General features: G+C 37.4%; 1 protein-coding gene across 1 annotated transcript in view; it reads right to left on the bottom strand.

The window, feature by feature from the left end:
- The window catches only part of Spata31h1 (SPATA31 subfamily H member 1), a 40,685-nt gene extending 24,901 nt beyond the window's left edge, over positions 1 to 15,784 (bottom strand). Inside the window, exon 1 of the mRNA XM_077105233.1 lies at positions 15,641 to 15,784. Coding sequence (XP_076961348.1) covers positions 15,641 to 15,784 — 144 coding nt within the window. The remainder of the gene's footprint in view (positions 1 to 15,640) is intronic.
- Positions 15,785 to 19,372: the final 3,588 nt, after the last annotated feature.

The following is a 19,372-nucleotide window of genomic DNA, read 5'->3' as shown; positions in this document are numbered from 1 at the left end:
ACCATATGACCAACTCCATAGAGGTAGAAAAAGTACTTAATAAAACATAAGCCTTCACATTGAAAAGGTAGCCTATATTACTCTTTTTTAAATTACTTTAGTTGTGGGTGGACACAATACCTTTATTTATTTTTACATGGTGCTGAAAATCGAACCCAGTGCCTCCCACGTGCTAGGCAAGCACTCTACAACTGAGCCACAACCCCAGCCCTAGCCCATATTACTCTTCACAAATCTTCCACACCTCTCCCTTCAGGAGGATCTTCTTTTCTACCTTGTAAAGAGCAGGACTGGCCATGTGAACTTGGCCAAGGGCAACAGATGTGCTGTCTGGCAGTTGTGGACAGAGCTCTGAAATCCTGGGGTGCTTTATCACATTTCCAGGAGCCCAGCTGTGTTCTCCATAGAGGCTGCTCCATCAGGCGGGATTCACAGCTAATGCGTGAAGGACATTGCCTTAGTCTATCGGAGTTGTTATAACAAAATACAATAGGCTGGGTGGCTCACAACCAACAAAAATCTAGTTTTACTGTTCTGGAGGCTGAGAAGCCCAAGAACAAGACCTTAGCAGATTTAGTGTCTGGTGAGGACCTACTTTCTAGTTTATAGATGGTGTCTATAACTATATCTTCATGAAGTGGAAGGGTAAGCTAGCTCAGTGGGGGGGTCTTTTTTACATGGGTATTAATTCCATTCTTGAGACTTCTGTCCTCATGACCTAATCACCTCCCAAAGCCCCCCACCCTGGGACTGACCCCAGGTGTGATCTACCAACTAAGCTACACCCCCAGTCCTTTTTATTTTTTGTTTTGAGATAGGGTCTCACTAAGTTGCTGAGGCTGGCCTTGAACTTGTGATCCTCTTGCCTCAGTCTCCCGAGTCATTGGTATTATAGGCTTGTGCCACTGTACCAGCAAGGCCCCACCTCCAAATCTATAACATTGGAGTTTACAATTTCAACCTATGAATTTTAAGGGAACACAAACACTAATACCAGACAAATAGAATGGTAATAAACAAAACAAAATAATACACCCTTTATTGCTTCAAGCTCCTAAGACTTGACAGTCATTTGTAACTGCAGCATAACCTTGTCTGATCAATACATTTGACATTCAGCATCTTACAGTTCTGTGCAATATTTGCCTCTCTAAATTTTTCTAAAAGATGTATTTACGGCATTTATACGTCTGGTGGCAGGTACTTTTAAATTTTTTCTTGTCTGAAAAATTTTATGCTTTGTAGAAAGTTTGTAAAATACAGAAAAGTAAATAGAAGAAAAGTCAGTTAACAAAAAAAAATAAGCCTTTTATAAAGTGATAAAAATTTCAATTTAATTTAATTTTGGTACTAGGGATTGAATCTAAGAGTGCTTAACCACTGAGCAGCATCCCCAACACTTTGTACTTATTATTTTGAGAAAGGGTCTTGCAAAGTTGGTTAGAGCCTTGCTAAAGGCTGGCTTTGAACTTGTAATCCTTCTGCCTCAGCCTCCCGAGTCACTGGGATTATGGGTGTGCACTAAAATTTTTAAATTTAAAAAAGGAAAAAATTAACACTCATACTAAAACTCTTAGCAAAATAGAAAAAGGAACTTCCTTAATTTGACAATGTTGAAAAAAACATATAACAACATTATATATAAACAGGGAATTATTAAAAACTTTCCTTTACACACAAAAAGGAGATCTCCACTATACCAGTACTATCCAACACTGTACTGGAAGTCCCAATTATTCAATAAGGTGAAAGAAAGAAAAAGCATAAGGATTGGAAAGGAAAAATAAAATTGTTATTTATATGTGATATAATTATATGGAATATTTTTCAAAAACCTACAGATAAATAATTAGAATTGATAAGCAAATTTAGCAAGACCTCTAGGTAGAAGATCAACATAGAAAAATTTATTGTACTTCCAAGTTTCAGCATTATATAGAAAATGACATTTAAGAATCCACACCATTCCACAACCACCTCCGGATGTTATCATCACCTATCAGATAACTAATCCTTCCCCAAAAAAACTAATTCTGATATGTTTGATACAACTTCCCCACTGTCTTACTTCATTTTCTGTTACTTGAACAGAATAAGTGTGACTGACTGATTAATTTATAGAGAAAAGAGAATTATTTTGGTCCATAGTTCTGGATGTCCAAGAGCATGGTGTCAGCATCTTCTCAGCTTCCAGTGAAGTCCTCATACAACTTCAACTCACAGCAGAAGAGCAAGTGGATGTATGTAGAAGAGAAACACAGAGCAGATGGGGGTGGGTAACTCCCCTGATAGTTAATCAGTCCTGAGAGAGTGAGAACTCATTCCTGTGAGAATTTATCCAGTCTAGTGAGAAAGACATAAATTTCTCTAAAGGCCCTACCTCCCAATGCTGCTACTTTGGTAACCAAATTTCAACAGATATTTAAGCAGGAATACACCACATCCTAACCATACCACCTAATTAGGAAAAAAAAAAAAAAAGCAACAGAACCTGTCAAATGACAACATGTGCATTTGACATTTGACCAGTAAACTATTGACTGCAAAATCTAGGGGCCAACAATGTATTTCTTCAACACTTTGATGGAAAGAATAATAGAAAGATGGAGTATCTAAAAATTAGAAGAAAGAAACGCATGAATAGTTTTTTCTTTCTTTTTTGGTACCGGGGATTGAATCTAGGGGCATTTAGCCACTGAACCACATCCCCAGCCCTTTTTATTATTTTTATTTATTTTATTTCATTTTTCTTTTCTTTTCTTTTCTTTTTATTTTGAGACAATTTCTTGCTAAATTGCTTAGGGCCTAGCTAAATTGCTGAGACTGGCTTTGAACTTGTGATCCTCCTGCTTCAGTCTCCCAAAGCTGCTGAGATTACACATGTGTACTACCACATCTGGTACCAAACAATCTTAATATGTGGTGTTGAGTCAGACTTTAATAATTTATGTCACTTATAAGACAATTGGAATTTTAATACTGATGGGTTTTGATGATATTAAGGAATTATTGTTAATTTTTAACATGTAATAATGGTATTACAATTCAGGGTTTTGTTTTGTTCTGAGATAGACACTCACCATGACTCAGGTTGGCCTTAAACTCTTGGCCTTAAGAGATCATTCTGACTCAGCCTCCCAAGTAGTTGGGACTAGAGACAGGTACCATCCATTACCTGACTTATTAGGTCCTTTTTTTTTTTTCTTCCCTGAAGTACTAGAGATTGAACCCAGGGCCTCACACATGCTAAGCAAGTGCTCTACCAGTGAGCTAAATTTCATCTCTGTCCACCCCCGCACCCCACCCCACCCCACCTCACCCCTGACACCTTTTAAAATTTTGAGATAGTCTCACTCAGTCACATAGACTGGCCTGGAACTTGAGTATCTGGAATTATCAGTGTGCATCACCACACCTGACTTGATCAAGCTTTTTGGGAGAGCCTTTATCTTTTAGATACACAAACTATAACATTTATAAATGAAATTTTATAATCTGAAATTTGCTTCAAAATAATGTAGCAAAAGAGTTAAAATTGGACAATTGCCATTGAGATTCATTTATACACTTTCATGTGCTTTTGATTTGTCTGAAAATTTCCTTTAAAAATGAAAAAAAAAATTCTGGGTATTGTGGCACAAGCCTGTATTCCCAGACTCTTGGGAGACTGAAGCAAATTTTAGACCAGCCTTGGCAACTTAGCAAAACCCTGTCTTAAAATAAAAAATTTAAAAAATTAGAGATGTACCTCTGTGATAAAGCATCCCTGGGTTCAATCCTCAGTACCCATCCACCAACAATAAATAAATAATATTTTAAAAATAAAAAAAAATCATTTGCTATATAGTTTACAGAAATCATCTATTGACAACTAAATATTACTGAGAGAAATCAAGGAGTACATAAACAAGATGAACACATTCATGAACTGGAAAACTCATTTTTAGGATGTCAGTTTTCCCTAATCTGAACTATAAATTCAATGCAACTCAATCAAAATCCCCTACATGCTATGTGTGACAATTAACAAGACCAAAATGTTTATGGAAATGCCAGACCTATTAAAAAAGTCTTCAAAGTTGGAAGACTTATAGGAGTAAATATCAAGACACTACAAAGCTACATTATTGAAGACAGGGAGGTTTTGGTAAAAAGATAAAGACCAATCTAAGAAAAAAAAGTCCTGAAATAGATCCACACATATACATTTACCAGATTTATGACAGTGTCACCAATGTAATTCAATGAGAAAATGCTGATCTTTTCAATAGATAGTGCTAGAGGAAAGGGATGAGATAGAGTGCTATATCCTCAGTCCTTTTATTTTTATTTATTTATTTTTGTGTATGTTGTGCTGGGGATTGAACCCAGGGCTTTGTGCATGTGAGCCAAGCACTCTACCAACTGAGCTATTGCCCCAGTCCTCTTTTATTTTGTTTTGAGATAGAGTCTCACTAACTTGCCCAGGCTGGCTTCAAACTTGTGATATTCCTGTCTCAACCTCCCAAGTGACTGGGATTATAGGTGTGCATCACCATGCCTGGCCTTGAATTTTCAATAATACTGAATTAAATATTGTCTTGATTACTGTGTTTTCCAGTGACCCTTAGATTTTGTGTCTAAGTACACCTCTGTGTTTTCCAGTGACCCTTAGATTTTGTGTCTAAGTACACCCTACAGTCCCTGCCTTACAGGAGGAATTAGATATCTATGTGGAGATGAGAAAAAAATGTGATCCCTATTTCCCACCATACACAAAAAGTAATTTGGGATGGATGTAGATCTAAATGTGAAAAGAAAAGAAAAAATGAGGATTCTAGAAGAAAGAGTATATTCATGTCGTAATCAAAGATTTCTAATAGTAGAAGTCAGAGGAAGGGAGTACTAATGAAGAAAAAAATACATTAATAGGATTTCATTAAAATTCAGAACTTCTATTCATTAAGACATCATTGCGGGGCTGGGGATGTAGCTCAAGCGGTAGCGCGCTCGCCTGCCATGTGTGCGGCCCGGGTTCGATCCTCAGCACCACATACAAACAAAGATGTTGTGTCCGCCGAAAACTGAAAAATAAATATTAATAAAAAAAGAAAAAAAAAAGACATCATTGCAAGTGAACGGGTAAGCCACAAAGTGGGAGAATTTATCTTTAATACTAGTATCTGGCAGAGGACTCATGTTCAAAATGTTTAAAGAACTCCTACAAATCAATAAGTAAAAGACTTATAACTCCATATCATATACAACCACAAAAATGGGAAGTTATACTCCATGTATGCATGATATGTCAAAATACATTCTACTGTCATGTATAACTAAAAAGAACAAATTTTAAAAATTAAAAATTTATAATGAAAAAAAATAAGACTGACAACCTAATCATGAAAGATGCACAAAAGATTTGAAGCAGCAGATTGCAAAACAGAATTTCCAAATGTCAAATAAACATGAGAAGTTGCTCAGTATTATTAGTCTCAGGTAAATGTATGTAAAACCAGAGTACAGTACCACAGAGTATAGTACTCACTAGAGTAACTAGAACAAAAAAGATGGACAATGCCAAGCATTGGCAGGATGGCCAGAATGTAGAGCAACTGGACCTTCATTCTCCACTCATGGGAGTGAAAATTAGTGTAATCACTTAGAAAATTGGCATCATTAATAAAATTAAACAGATACTCCACAATGGTGAATAATTTCTTTCCTATTGAAAATAAGGATTCATGAATGATGTGTCATTTGTGATTAATATTCTGAAGCTTTCTTTATCTTATTATGTAGGTGTCAATTTTTTAAAAAAAAGAAACAATAAACAGTTGACTTTTTTGAAATGCGAAATGCAAGAATTCCAGAAAGTTTAGGTCATAAAGCAAATTTTCCGTCTCTTTTTTAATGCCATGATAGGTAATTAAACTTCGAACATTTCAACAGACATTGAAATAACTTCTAAGTTCCTAAGGAGTTGGCTGGGGTTATAGCTGGGATAAAGTAATTGCCTAGTATATACAAGGCCCTGGGTTTAATCCCCAGTATTGAAAAAAAAAAGTACTAATAAATTCCTAAGGAAGTTGATGGATTATGATGGTAAAAATAGTTTGAAAGTCAAAGAAGGTTGGGAAGCAAGGTTTAGTGTGCACACCTGTAATCCCAGCTGCTCAGGAGGCTGAAACAGGAATATCACAAGTTGGAGGCCAGCTTCAGCAATTTAGCAAGACCCTGTCTCAAAAGTAAAAAGTAAGCTCAGTGGTAAAAATAAGTAAAAAATAGCTCAGTGGTAAAGCACTTGCTTCACATGTGTGAGGCACTGGGATCGATTCTCAGCACCATATAAAAATAAATAAAGATACTGCATGTTCATCTACAACTAAAAAAAAAAAGTAAAAAATAAAACAGAGATGTAACTCAATGGTAGAGCATCCCTGGATTCATTCCCTAGTACTGCCAAAAAAAGTTAAGAAATGCTACTGTAAGCAGTGAGGTACTAAGAGACTTTGTTACTTGTAGCAGAGTGATAGTATTGGCTTTGGGGATTTTGTGTATGTCATTTTGTTTTGTAAGGACAGGGTCTAAACCTAAGCTGTAAAAAAAAAAATGTTCACAGGAAACCAGTTAGGGAACTGTAAATAGTTAAAGAATAAAGTCTTAGTTAAGAGTAACACTAAAGCCAGGCATGATGGTGCACACCTGTAATCCTAGTGGCTAGGGAGGTTGAGGCGATGATCTTGAGAAACTGAGGGGACCCTTGTTCTTGGAAAACCCACAGAATGTTACTAGGCACATAGCTACCCTGCTGAGTCATTTATCCGTGAATAACTGGAAAGGCCTGTGGAGCCAGATATCCCTGACTGCAGTGCCAGATGTTGGTCCTTTACTCAGCAATGCAAGTTCCTGGAAAGACCAAAGAATGCTTGAGGCCTAAGTTCTGACTGTAATGACCTACAGCAACAACCAATCAGCGTGAGACAGGGAAGATATCTGGAATGCCAGGCGGCCCTCCTAGTAGTTTTGGTGATTGATAACATGATTAGGAAACCCTGCAGTTTAGTATATCTACTCTTGCAACCACTTGAGGACTAAACCAATCAGTTTAAACATATCCACCATTTGAACTAATCAATCACCCTTATCTGACTTGTTCTTGCCAATGAATGTGCTAATCAATGTTAAGAGTTGTTGTTTGATTTTCCTGCAGTGTGAAATGATTTGCTGTGTGATATTGTGACACATAGAGTATCCCCCAAAACCTATAAATCCTCAATGAACTAAGGGCCTGAACTCACTCCTCAGGACCGCTGCATGGAAACAGTTGTGAGTCCAGGCTCGAACTTGCAATAAAGACTCTTGTGTGACTGCATCTGATTCGGCTCCTTGGGGGTCTATTGAGGTCCCATGAATCTGGTATAACAATCTGAGGCAGGAGGATCGAGAGAGTTCAAAGCCAACCTCAGCAATGGTGAGGCTCTAAGCAACTCAATGAGATCCTGTCTCTAAATAAAATACAAAATAGGGCTGGGGATGTGGCTCAGTGGTTGAGTGCCTCTTAGTTCAATCCCTGGTATCCACCCCCACCTCCCCCTCTCCAAAAAAAAAAAAAAAAAGAGTAACACTAGATCTGGATTGCTGTATTTGAGAGATGTTATGGAGAAGAAAATTGAAAAGACTTTGAGACTTTGTGGTCCTGTAACAGTGGTCCACTTTATGCTTTGAATATAGCCCTTGCTGCTCTGCCACTTCAACTTATTTTTAAAATGGAATGTTTCTTTCTCTTGTTCCTCCCTAATCTTAAGGGAAACAGGATTACCTTTCTTTACCAACCTAAGCAGATTTATCTCTCCTTGAGTACACACCTACCATAGGAACAAAGTAATCCAGACTTTGGGGATGGTACCAGAAGATCTCAAATTGCTATCCCCAAATTAACAAGTGAATTACAACTCCCTCAGAAAACATGTGGAATGTATCCTTTGAATCCCCTCTATAACTCCCACCCCCAACCCCATCCCTTCCTGCTGACAGGCAGAAGCCCAGCCTTTGGGACAGGAGTCCCTGTGTTTCTCCTTTGCTAGCAAAGCAATAATCCTTCTTTCTCCTTTTTCTCAAAACAATGTCCTTATTATTGGATTGGCATTGAGGACAAGGACCAAAGTTTTCAGCAACAAACTTGGCACCCAAGATGGGACCTGAGAGCAGTCCCCACTCCAGCTTTCTCGGGTAGGCCTGGCTTTCCAAGGATCCCTACTTCCATGCTGAGGATATAAGGTGAACTCTTTGAGAGCTGACTGCTGGAAAGTCAAGAGATGCGTGAGTGTGCCTGGAGTCCAACAAGAAAACTATTCCTGTAAGTAAAGGGAGGGACTGAGAGACTGTCCCAGCAGCTGCTATAGTTATATACCACCTATAAGTATAAGCCTGTCTACACGAAATCAGTTTACAGTAACTCAATCTTGTCTTTGAATGGTTTTTCTGGATTATTTCTGGATTATTATACATTGAAGTTGGTCTGTCAAGGGTAAAGTACCTGAAAGAGATTCTGTCTGTACAGGCATTTATGCAGTTGCATGAGAAGGGGTCTGAACCATCTGGGAAAAAGGTGAAGATGCCAAAAGGCACTGCCTCTGGTGTTCAAAGAGAAAAAGTTTAAAAGAAGAAGAAAGGGTTTAAAAGATTTAAATCTTTTTAACCCCGTACTGGCACTCCCAGAATTGTTTCTCAGCTTGGCCCCAGGCATCCTCTCACTGTGGGTCAGTAAACTGGGGGAAAAATCCCAGAAAAGCTGCCTGGGCTGTAGAAACTCTGCCAGGCCTTCCAGCCTCTTTTGTCCTTTTGTGGGGAGGGTAAAGGCTGGCCACAAAGGAAGTGGTAGAAGGTTCCAGAACTGTCAGTTTATGACCTGGGGATAGGAAGTCTCCCGGTTTTGTTGTTGTTGTTGTTTGTTTGTTTTTTGGTACCAGGGATGGAACTGAGGACCACTGAGTTACATCCCCAGCCCTTTTTTGTATTTTATTTAGAGACAGGATCTTACTGAGTTTGTACTCAAGATCCTCCTGCCTTGGCCTCCCCAACCGCTGGGATTACAGGCATGTGCTACCACGCCTGGCTAAGTCTTCCCTTTTAAGATCTGAGAGGACACCTCATTTGGCTAGGAGATATTCATCACTGGGGCAAAGCAATTCTTGCTATAATAGTATAGCCACTGAACTAAATGCCTGGGAATACTGGCAGATTAATAACTGCACCCAGAAAAAAAAAGACAGAAACTAAGTCCAACCTGTGTTTTGTAGGCAGCCTCTGCAAAAGGATCTTCAAGGAAGCCTAAAGGAAAGGGCGGAAAGGGCCTCCTCCATTGCATATCAATTTGCCTAGTACAAGAAAAAGGCCCAAAAACAATCTCTGAGTACAAGTGACAGAGGGGAACTCACTTAAAGTTTATGAAATTGTGATAATGATAAAGGAGACAGGTCAGGCCCCAAAATATCCTGTGCTCTTGAATGCAACCTAGGAAACTAAAGATTAAGGCACAGTTTTTGTATTGCTGGATTGTCCAAATCTCTCCTGGGATGAATATGTTGTGTAAATTAAATGCATAGATAACATTCATAAAGATGGTTTCAGAATATGAATTTAAGAAATGGTCCCAAACTAGAAAATATAAAAAGAGGTTATATGTATGGAAATATATTTTAATATAAAAAATTAGAAGGTATAAGAAATGTATATGGGTGAAAAAGTAGTATTTTGTCTGGCAGAGTAATATTCTTGTGCTGAAGTCCAGGATGAAAGAGACAAAACTAAGGATGAAAAGAAGTTGTGAATGTTTTAGTAAGTCTCAGAAGGTTTTCGGAAGGTAAATCTCAAAAAATTTGTGTTTGGGATTAATTTGGCTATAATTAGCACAGTCAAAGTTATTTGAACTTCAATGTACTGATATGAAGCAAAATCTGAATCATTTTTTTTTAAGAGAGAGTGAGAGAGGAGGGAGAGAGAGAGAGAGAATTTTTTAATATTTACTTTTTAGTTATCGGCGGACACGACATCTTTGTTTGTACGTGGTGCTGAGAATCAAACCCGGGCCCCACGCATGCCAGGTGAATGCGCTACCACTTGAGCCACATCCCCAGCCCCAAAATCTGAATCATTGATCTGCTCTTATCTATGGATAATTTTCTTGCATTTGTTAGGTTTTTATTACTTGGGGAAGTTAAGTCTTGAAGGAATTAGGTTTGTACCTGTTTTAAATTCTTAAATGATTACTTTGTAACTGGTTAAACACACAACTGTCATTTAGGTTATAACAATATTGTTGACACTCAAAATATATGTGACTTAGTATATGTATATATCTGAGATCTATCTATCTAAGTATTATGTAAAAGTTTATAAAATTAAAGATTTGTAAGTTTACTGGCAAGGTAACCAATGAACGCTCTTTTTTTTATACATTGTATCTGACATAGAAGGGCCACACTGTCATTTGAAGACCTGTCTTATATCTATTTGCTTTGAGTAAGTCAATTTCTGATCATTAATACTGATTCCTAAAAGTATAAGAGATTTAAGGCTATCCTTTGATTTTTGTTAACCCATGCAGAGCTGTGATCATTGTTATCGCATACTCTGGATTAAAAGTTAAACTTAGATAAATGTAAAGCTTAGGAGAGCACTTTGCCAAGTTAGTGTTCTCCAAACTAAGATTACGTTTAGCAAAAGTCTTGAATTTATATAAATATAACAAACTTGGTTGGGATTTATTTATGTCATTTGATATTTCTATAGCTGGATAAAATAATCTATTGTCAATAAGTTATATGTACAATTTTGTGTTACTCTTCATACTAGAATTGGAATTTAGATGCATTTTTGAAAGATAATAAGGACAGCCTGATCTGTTTAAAGGTGACACAATAAAACAAGGTAGCATTTTGCTACTTTTTCCAAAAAAAAGAAAGTTAAAAGCTCTCTTGGCCTTTGTTTGATGGATGTTTTAGAAGTAATATTGTATTGTGTTATTTGTCAAGAGCCCCACCTTACCTGATATAAGGCTCTACCGCATCTTACTCCATGTTAGAATGGCTCCAAAATAGGCTAGACTTGAGCTCATTTAGACTTGTGTTCAAAAGATCAAATTTTGTTGTAAAGATTATTGTGAACTCAAAATAAACAGGATATAATGTATAACTAATTAAAGGTTTAAGATTTTAAAAATGATTTTACTTGATTCATAGCTATTACACATTGGTTTTGCTCTGTTAATTTCATTTTGCATTTTCCTTTTAAACTTTGTAACTAGTGCCTGTTAGTGTTTGGCAGAGGTACTCTTTTAATAAAAAAAAAAAACAACCTGTGTTAATTTGAGATAATAAGCCATCACCTACCAGACATATAGTATATAATGCTGACTTCTAATACTAATACTGACCCTGATTAAATGAAAGGGGTAACTATAGAATTATAGATATTGAAGCTGTAACCTGTTACTCCCTCTTTTTATTTTTTTAAAAATACTCTTTTTTAAATACCTGTATTTCATTTGATTTTTTTTTTATGTGGTGCTGGGGATCAAATTCAGTGCCTCACGCATGCTAGGCAAGCGCTCTATCACTGAACCACAACCCCAGCCCATGTTACTCCCTCTTTAAAACTGGTAAAACTGGCTTTCTGGGTGTTTAAAACCAAAAACTTGGAGACCAAAGTCAAGGAAATAAAGGGCCAAGGAAAAAGCTGTCAGGAGAATATAACCTGAGCACAGTCCTACATGGACATTTAAAAGGAAAAACAATCTTTTTTTTAAATGTAACTTAAGATGTACAATTGTGTTATTCCAACCAAAAGTAAAGCTTAAAGTATAAAGGAATAGTCATTGTATGGCAGAGCCTAATAATAATGATCACATAAGACTCTAGAGTCACAAATTTATCCTGAGTTAATTTGAGTCTTTCTCGAAGACCTACAAATCTTCCTACCTCCTACATTGATAAACTTGAATTGTTTTTCACCAATAAGATTATAATTACTGTCCTCATGGTTTTCAGAGACTGACTGAAATGCTAATTGTTTAAAAAAAGTAGTGCTTTGCTGTCTGGTTTATTGTTGTCTTAGCATGATCCCTGCCTTATGTATGCCTTGTCCAGTCGCCTGCTGTCTGCCACTGTGGACCTCTGGACTGCTCTGATGCTGAATGTCCTTAACTCTTCACACCCCACATGATTGAGAACAAGGACTTTGGGTTACTTCCCCCAACTTCACCCCCTTTCAGCGGGAAGTGGTTTGGAGATGTCATAGCCCGTTTTTCCATAGATATTGAATGTAGAAATTGACAGTGGGGAAATGTAACAATGGTCCACTTTTGTTTGAATATAGTCTTGCTGTTCTGACACTGAAACTTATTTTTAAAATGGACATGATTCTTTCTCTTTCTTTCTCCCTGCTCCTCCCTAATCTCCCCCCCTCCCTAATCTCAGGGAAAACAGGATTACCTTTCTTCACCATCCTAGGCAGAATTATCTGTCCTTGAGTACACACCTACCATAGGAACAAAGTAATCCAGACTTTGGGGATGATACCAGAAGATCTCAGAAATGACTATCTCCCAAATAAACAAATGAATTACAACTCCAGACAGAGACATGTGGGAATGTAGTCTTTTAGTCACCTGTATAAAAGCTCCCTGTTCCTGCTGATGAGAAGAATCACAGCCTTTGGGACTGGCATCCTCTGTGTTTCTCTGCTAGCAAAGCAATAAACCTTCTTTCTCCTTTTTCTCAAAACTGTGTCTTTGTTATTGGATTGGCATTGGAGACAGGATCAAGCTTTCAGCAACAATCTAATACTTACTTTTTTTTTGATACCAGATATTGAATTCAAGGCACTTAACCACTGAGCACTGAGTCACATTTCCAACCCTTTTTATTTTGAGGCAGGGTCTCGCGAAATTTCTTAGCCTTGCTAAATTGCTGAGGCTGGCTTTGTACTTGTGATCCTCCTGCGTCAGCCTCTTGAGCTGCTGGGATTACAGACATGCACCACTTTGTGGGACTCAATACATCTTTATCTCCAACAACTACAGTCTATGCTGGTATTGCTCTTTTTTTATGATGATGGAAATATTCTATGTCTATCCTGTTCAATATTATGGCCTCTAGACACATGTGAGCATTTGAAGTATAGTTAGTGCATTTGATTCAATTTTAATCAATTTAAATGTGTCTAGAGGATATCATATTGGACATCAGAGGTCTAAATGATTAATTGAGACACCTGATGAGTATCTCCTAAAGTTTACAAGCACTTCCAATGTCATACAGGTTGAGCATCCCTAATCTGAAAATCCCAAATCTGAAAAGCTCCAAAATATAAAACTTTTTGAAAGCCAATGTGATGCCACAAGTGGAAAATTCCACACCATGAAACTTTTTGTTAACTAAAATATTACATAAAAGTATCTTCAGGCTATGTGAATAAGTGTATAGGAAACATAAGTGAATTTCCTATTTAGCTTTGTGTCCCATCCCTAGGATAACTCTATGTTTACGTAAATATTTCAAAAATCCCCAAAAACTTTCAAATTCCAGAACACTTATAGTCTTAAGCATTTTGGATAAGGTATACTCAACCTGTAGATCATTTTTTGCACCTCACTGCACTCCTAATGTTCCCATGTTTAAAATGTTATGATCTTGCCAAGCATGGTGGCACACACCTATAATCCCAACAGCTCAGGAAGCTAAGGCAGGAGGATCACAATTTCAGAGCTAACCTCGAAGCTTAACTAGGCCCTAAGTAACTTAGCAAGACTGCTTCAAATTTAAAAAAAAAATAAAATAAAGGGGAGGGGGTCTATGGATGTGGCTCACTGGTTAAGCACCTCTGGGTTTAATCTCTGATACCAAAAGAAAAAAGAAAAAAAGAAAGAAAAAAGTAAGAAAAGAAAAAAACCCAAACAAACAAAAATTAAAATGTCATGATCTTGACAATCTTTCAGGGTTAAAATTGAGAAGCAATTTATTCATTTCCTAACATATGTGAAGCACTTACTATACACACCAAGCCATACACTAAATTAATGCAGTTCTTATAAGAAATGATAACATTTATAATTAACTCTTTGCATCAGGAAAACGTTTAGCCCCTTCTCCTTCTGCCTCACCTCTGACCTCCCACAACCAAACATTCACTCTCCTCTCTTCCTCATTCCCTTTCATTTGTTCCTTCGAGCAGAGATTTTTGTGTCTTCCATTTACTGCTGTACTCATCATGCCTAGAGGAGTGCATATGGTGGTGGAGGGGGGCGATAAGTGTTTGGAAAATGAATCCATGTCTTCTTCCTGCTCTGATCATTTTATTTCCTCCCTCTTTCCCACCAACCATTAACATAACTTATCTGTGTCAGAAAACTACCATAAATTTACAGGATATATTTAAAGCCTTGTTCTCAAAGTTTGGTCCTCTGTCCAACTGCTGCGGCATCACCTGGGAGCTTATTAGAAATTCAGGATCTCAACCCCCTACACCAGAATAACTAAATCAGAACATATTTTTTTAAATAAGCCCTCCCTAGGGTGATTTGTATGCATATTAAAGTTGGAGAAACACTGCTCTAAAATGCAGATTTAAGTGCATTTTTACCTAGCTTTAAAAATCTTTAAAATTTCTTTTAATTGTATATAGAATCATGTTTGTGCAAAATATTCAACCAGCATTTAAAACCCTGTCCACTTTCCACCCTTTTCTCTCATTGCATTCTCTGAACTTCAACATGCCCTTCAGTTTAGTGTCCTCATCTCTTCTAAAACACATCAATCCTTTTCTCCTTCCCACGCTTTTCCCCAATCTATTCCCTCCTGAAAAGAGTCTTACATCACCCTCCTCCCTCCTACATCCGCAACAATCACCTTCAAAATGCTACCTTTCCTCTGAAGCACAACTCACCCTGAGGTTTTCCAGAAGGGATTTTATGGATTAGCCTACCTCCCATGTCTTCAGCAATAGTCAAACCTCTTTCCTCTCTCTCTCTCTCTCTCTCTCTTTTTTTTTTTTTTTTTTTTTTGAGACAATCTCGCTAAGTTGCTTAGGGTCTCATTAAATTGCTGAGGCTGGCTTTGAACTTGCAATCCTGCCTCAGCCTCCCCAGCTGCTAGGATTGCAGGTGTGAGTCACTCATCCAGCCCTCACCCCCTCTTTACTCATTTTTTTAAAATATTTTTTTAAATTGTAGATGGACACAATACCTTTATTTTATTTATTTATTTTTATAAATAAATAAAATAAAGGTATTGAGGATTGAACACAGTGCCTCACACATATAAGGCAAGTGCTCTGCCGCTGAGCTAGGGCCCCAGTACCCTCTCTTTTGTAACATTCTATTTCCTTGAAGTCATGTATCTATCTGTCTAAATGTCTCCCCCACTTCATCTCAAGCTCCTGGAGAGTGGGGATGGTGTTTTATTTTTCCTCAATGATAGTACAAGGCCATATATAAAAGGTGCACTATCTTGTTAAAATGAATCGAAGGGTAAAGGCTCTGTAGTAATCTCTGGGAAGACATTCATAGGCATTGTCTCAGTTCCCCTCTCCCCTCTATCCAATTCCTCCCACAGCCCACAGAAAGGAGCAGTGAGTTTCAAGGAAGAGTTACATCACATACCTCTGAGTCTGTCTCAGCTGCCACCTGCTTCCAACCCCTGCACCTAGAAAACAGTACCCAGACCCCACTAACAAGGAAACTAAATAATAGTAGAAGGCTGAGATATGGTGGCAGTGGAATAGCCAGTCCCCAAATTGACGCCATTACTCAACCCCATGCCCTTCTCAACCAAAGTTTTCTGCCTCAAGACTGGGCCTCCATATGACATCACAATAGGAATTCCAAGGTGAATCTGACAGGATCCAGCCAATGTGCATGCTCTGACACCATCTGCTGCCCTTTCCTGCACTGCCCAGGGCTCTGCTGTGACAGTCAAAGAACAGGGAAGGACTCATTTACCACTCTCCTAGGATTAGACTGGACAACTTGTCATTATGTAGAGTGTAATGAGGCAGAGTTTCAAAGGAGCAGATCTTCCAAGTGGTTTGTTCTTCCCCACAAACATTTTCTCTCAAGCCAATCACTCCCTAATGGGTCAGGTGTGGGGTCATCTGTTCCAAACTACTATGCACAACTTTAAGGCTCTAATATAAATAAATTAATTAATTAAAATAAAACTTACAAAACAAAAATGCAGGGTCAAATAAATCTAAGAAAGCTAGGACAGTTGAAGTAGGTACTTTCAGAAAATTTGAAGGACATGATTTCCTGAGTCCATGGCTTGACACATTTCCTAGCTGCTGTTGTACCAAAACAGAAGAAATGTCACAGAGGGAGATGAAATAATTTTAGAGGATCATTCTACCCCAGAACGTATGGTCTCATTTTCAAGTCTATATCACTTATTTTATCATCATTTATTTTACCCTCAGAGGTGACTGGCTTCTCTAAGGTTAATGCACTGCAAACAAAATTTATAAGAAATCAATTTTTATTATAATTAAGATTAATAAAACTGATTTGAACATTCTCTTTTCTTATAAGAACATTAATTTCGAAAATCAATCCAATGAACTATTGAATAGCAGACATTATTTTATTTTATTTGGTACTGGGGATTGAACCCAGGGATGCTTAACCACTAACAAACACACTGTTTGAGAAGACAGACATGGTCTCTTAAAGAGTTTCAGTCTACAAAGGCAACTTAAATAATATTCTTTGAAAGCCCATCATGAAGAAAGTTATTAAATAAATATGGTCTTAAAATACTCTTCAGTCAGTACGAGAACTATAATTTTAAAGAATGAGCTGGGCATGGTGCTATATTTGTAATCCCAGCAGCTCAGGAGGCTGAGGCAGGAGGATCACAAGTACAAAGCCACCCTCAGCAACTTAGTGAGGCCCTAAACAATATAGAGAGACCCTGTCTCAAAATAAAAAATAAAAAGGACTGGGGATGTAGCTTTGTAGTTAAGCACCCTGGGTTCAATCTCTGATAAAAAAAAATAATAATTAATCAATTAAAAATAAATAAGAATGATGGGCTAGGATTGTGGCTCAGCGGTAGAGCACTCACCTAGCACGGGCAGGACCTGGGTTCGATTCTCAGCAACACATAAAAATAAAGGCATTGTGTTGTGTCCAGCTACAAAAAAAGATTCTCTCTCTCTCTCTCTCCCTCCCTCCCTCCCTCCCTTCCCTTTAAAAAAATTTATATATATATATATATATATATATATATATATATATATATATATGAATGAGATCTGTTATGTAAACTGAGCTCAGTGGCAGAGTGCTTGCCTAATAATGTGAGAGTCCCTGAGTTTGATCCCCAGCACTGTAGGAGGGGAAAAAAATGTGGCAGGTACTAGTTAATATGCAGCCTGGAGTTCAATAGAAGATGAGGACTGAAGGTATAGTTTGGGGTTCTTTAGACATATGTGTGCAGTTTGACCAGTACCTTTCTACATATGTGCTATGGTTTGGATATGGCTTAAAGTGTGTCCCCAAAAGGATAATTCCTCCCATGCATTAAAATTTAATTCCCATTGAATACTGGTGACTTTTCAAGAAGAGGGAGAGAGGCCAAAGTAGCCTTGCACACACAAACATGCTCCCTGTCTCTTGCCATGTGATACCCTGTACCACATCAGAACTGCTAGCAAGAAGGCCATTCCGGATGCATGGTCCTTCAATTCGGACCAGAACTGTGAGCCCAAATGAAGCTCTCTCTTGATGAAGTAGCCTGCCTCATGTATTTTGTTATGGTAATACAAAATGAGCCAATATAATATATATGTTAAAATATATTATTTATGTCTTAAGTATTTACTTACCACACTGGGCATGTACCTCATTGTGGATTCCCTACTAGGAATGGAGTCCCGGGTTCTATCCGCAGTACCACTAATAAAATTAAAAATAAAAATTCTATGGGCTGGGGTTGTGGCTCAGTGGCAGAGTGCTTGCCTAGCACGTGCCAGGCACTGGGTTCAAGTCTCAGCATCACATATAAATAAATAAAGGCCCATCAATAACTAATAAAAATATTTTTAAAATTCTACACATTTAGCTGGTTACAGTGGTGCACACCTATAATCTCAGTTGAAGCTAACCGCAGCAACTTAGTGAGACACTGTGTCAAAATTAAGAATACAATGGGCTGGGTATGTGGCTCAGAGGTTGAATGCCCCTGGGTTGAGTTCCTGGTAGCAAAAGAAAAAAAAAAAAAAAAATTCTACATGATTAAAAATTATATTCTGCAGGTGATAGAAATAGTGTTTCCATGTGTCCATTTATTCAATTTTTCTCATCTTAATGCTCAAGCCTATATTCTTCCTAAGCTTTTGTCTGATTTTCCATCAATTACTAAGACAGATATGTAAAATCATTTGCATGGATTTATTTCTTCTTTTATATCTTTAGATTTTATTTTATTTATTTGTAATTATTTTTAAAATCATAATCCTGGTGAATTAAACCTTTTTTCACTATGAAGACCCTCTTTCTCTCTAGAAATACTTTGTCTTAAATTAGAGACTTGCTAAATTGCTGAGGTTGGCTTTGAACTTGTGATCCTCCTGCCTCAGCCTCTCTGAGTTGCTGGGATTACAGGTGTGCACAACTGCGCCTGGCTCTTTTTTCCATTTATTTACTTTCAATCTTTCTATATCCTTTAAATACTGGATATAAAACAAACAAAATCTAAATATATGCTAATTACAAGAGACATATCAAGAACAAAAAATGCATTTGAATCAAATGTATGATATGTCAAGATCATTGTATTGTCATGAGCAACTAATAAAAAAAGAACAAAAAATTATTTTAATTAGAGCATGTAATCCATTTACACTTAATGCAATTACCATAATACCAAATCAAAATCTTACTTTGTACTTTCTAACTTGTTCTGTTTTGTTTCTTTTTCTCTCCTTTCTTGCTTTGTACTTAGATCACTATTTTTAAGTTACTCCATTTTCCCCTTTACTAATTGGAAATTAGACACTCTGGTTTTATTCTTTTCATGTAGGAGTTAACAAACTATGTCTGTGAGTTAAACCTAGCCTGCTGCCTGTTTTGGCAAACAAAGACATATCTTCATACATCATGCCCATTTTATGTATTGTCTATGGCTGCTTTCATGCTACAACAGAGTCAAGTAGATACACAGGGCTGTCAGCCTGCAAAGACCAAACTATTCACTATTTATTGCTTTATAGAAAAAGTTTGCCAATGCTACTTTTAATGGGTTTATTTTTGTTTTCCTTCCTTCTTTCTTTCTCTTATTGAACTTTACCGAGACACTTTACCACTGAGTTACATCCCTAGCCACTTTTTAATTTT

The sequence above is a fragment of the Callospermophilus lateralis genome, chromosome 14, assembly GCF_048772815.1.
Source record: "Callospermophilus lateralis isolate mCalLat2 chromosome 14, mCalLat2.hap1, whole genome shotgun sequence".
NCBI classification, from domain to species: domain Eukaryota; kingdom Metazoa; phylum Chordata; class Mammalia; order Rodentia; family Sciuridae; genus Callospermophilus; species Callospermophilus lateralis.
The sequence above is the reverse complement of the archived record's forward strand: the minus strand, read 5'-3'. Positions and strand labels throughout refer to the sequence as shown.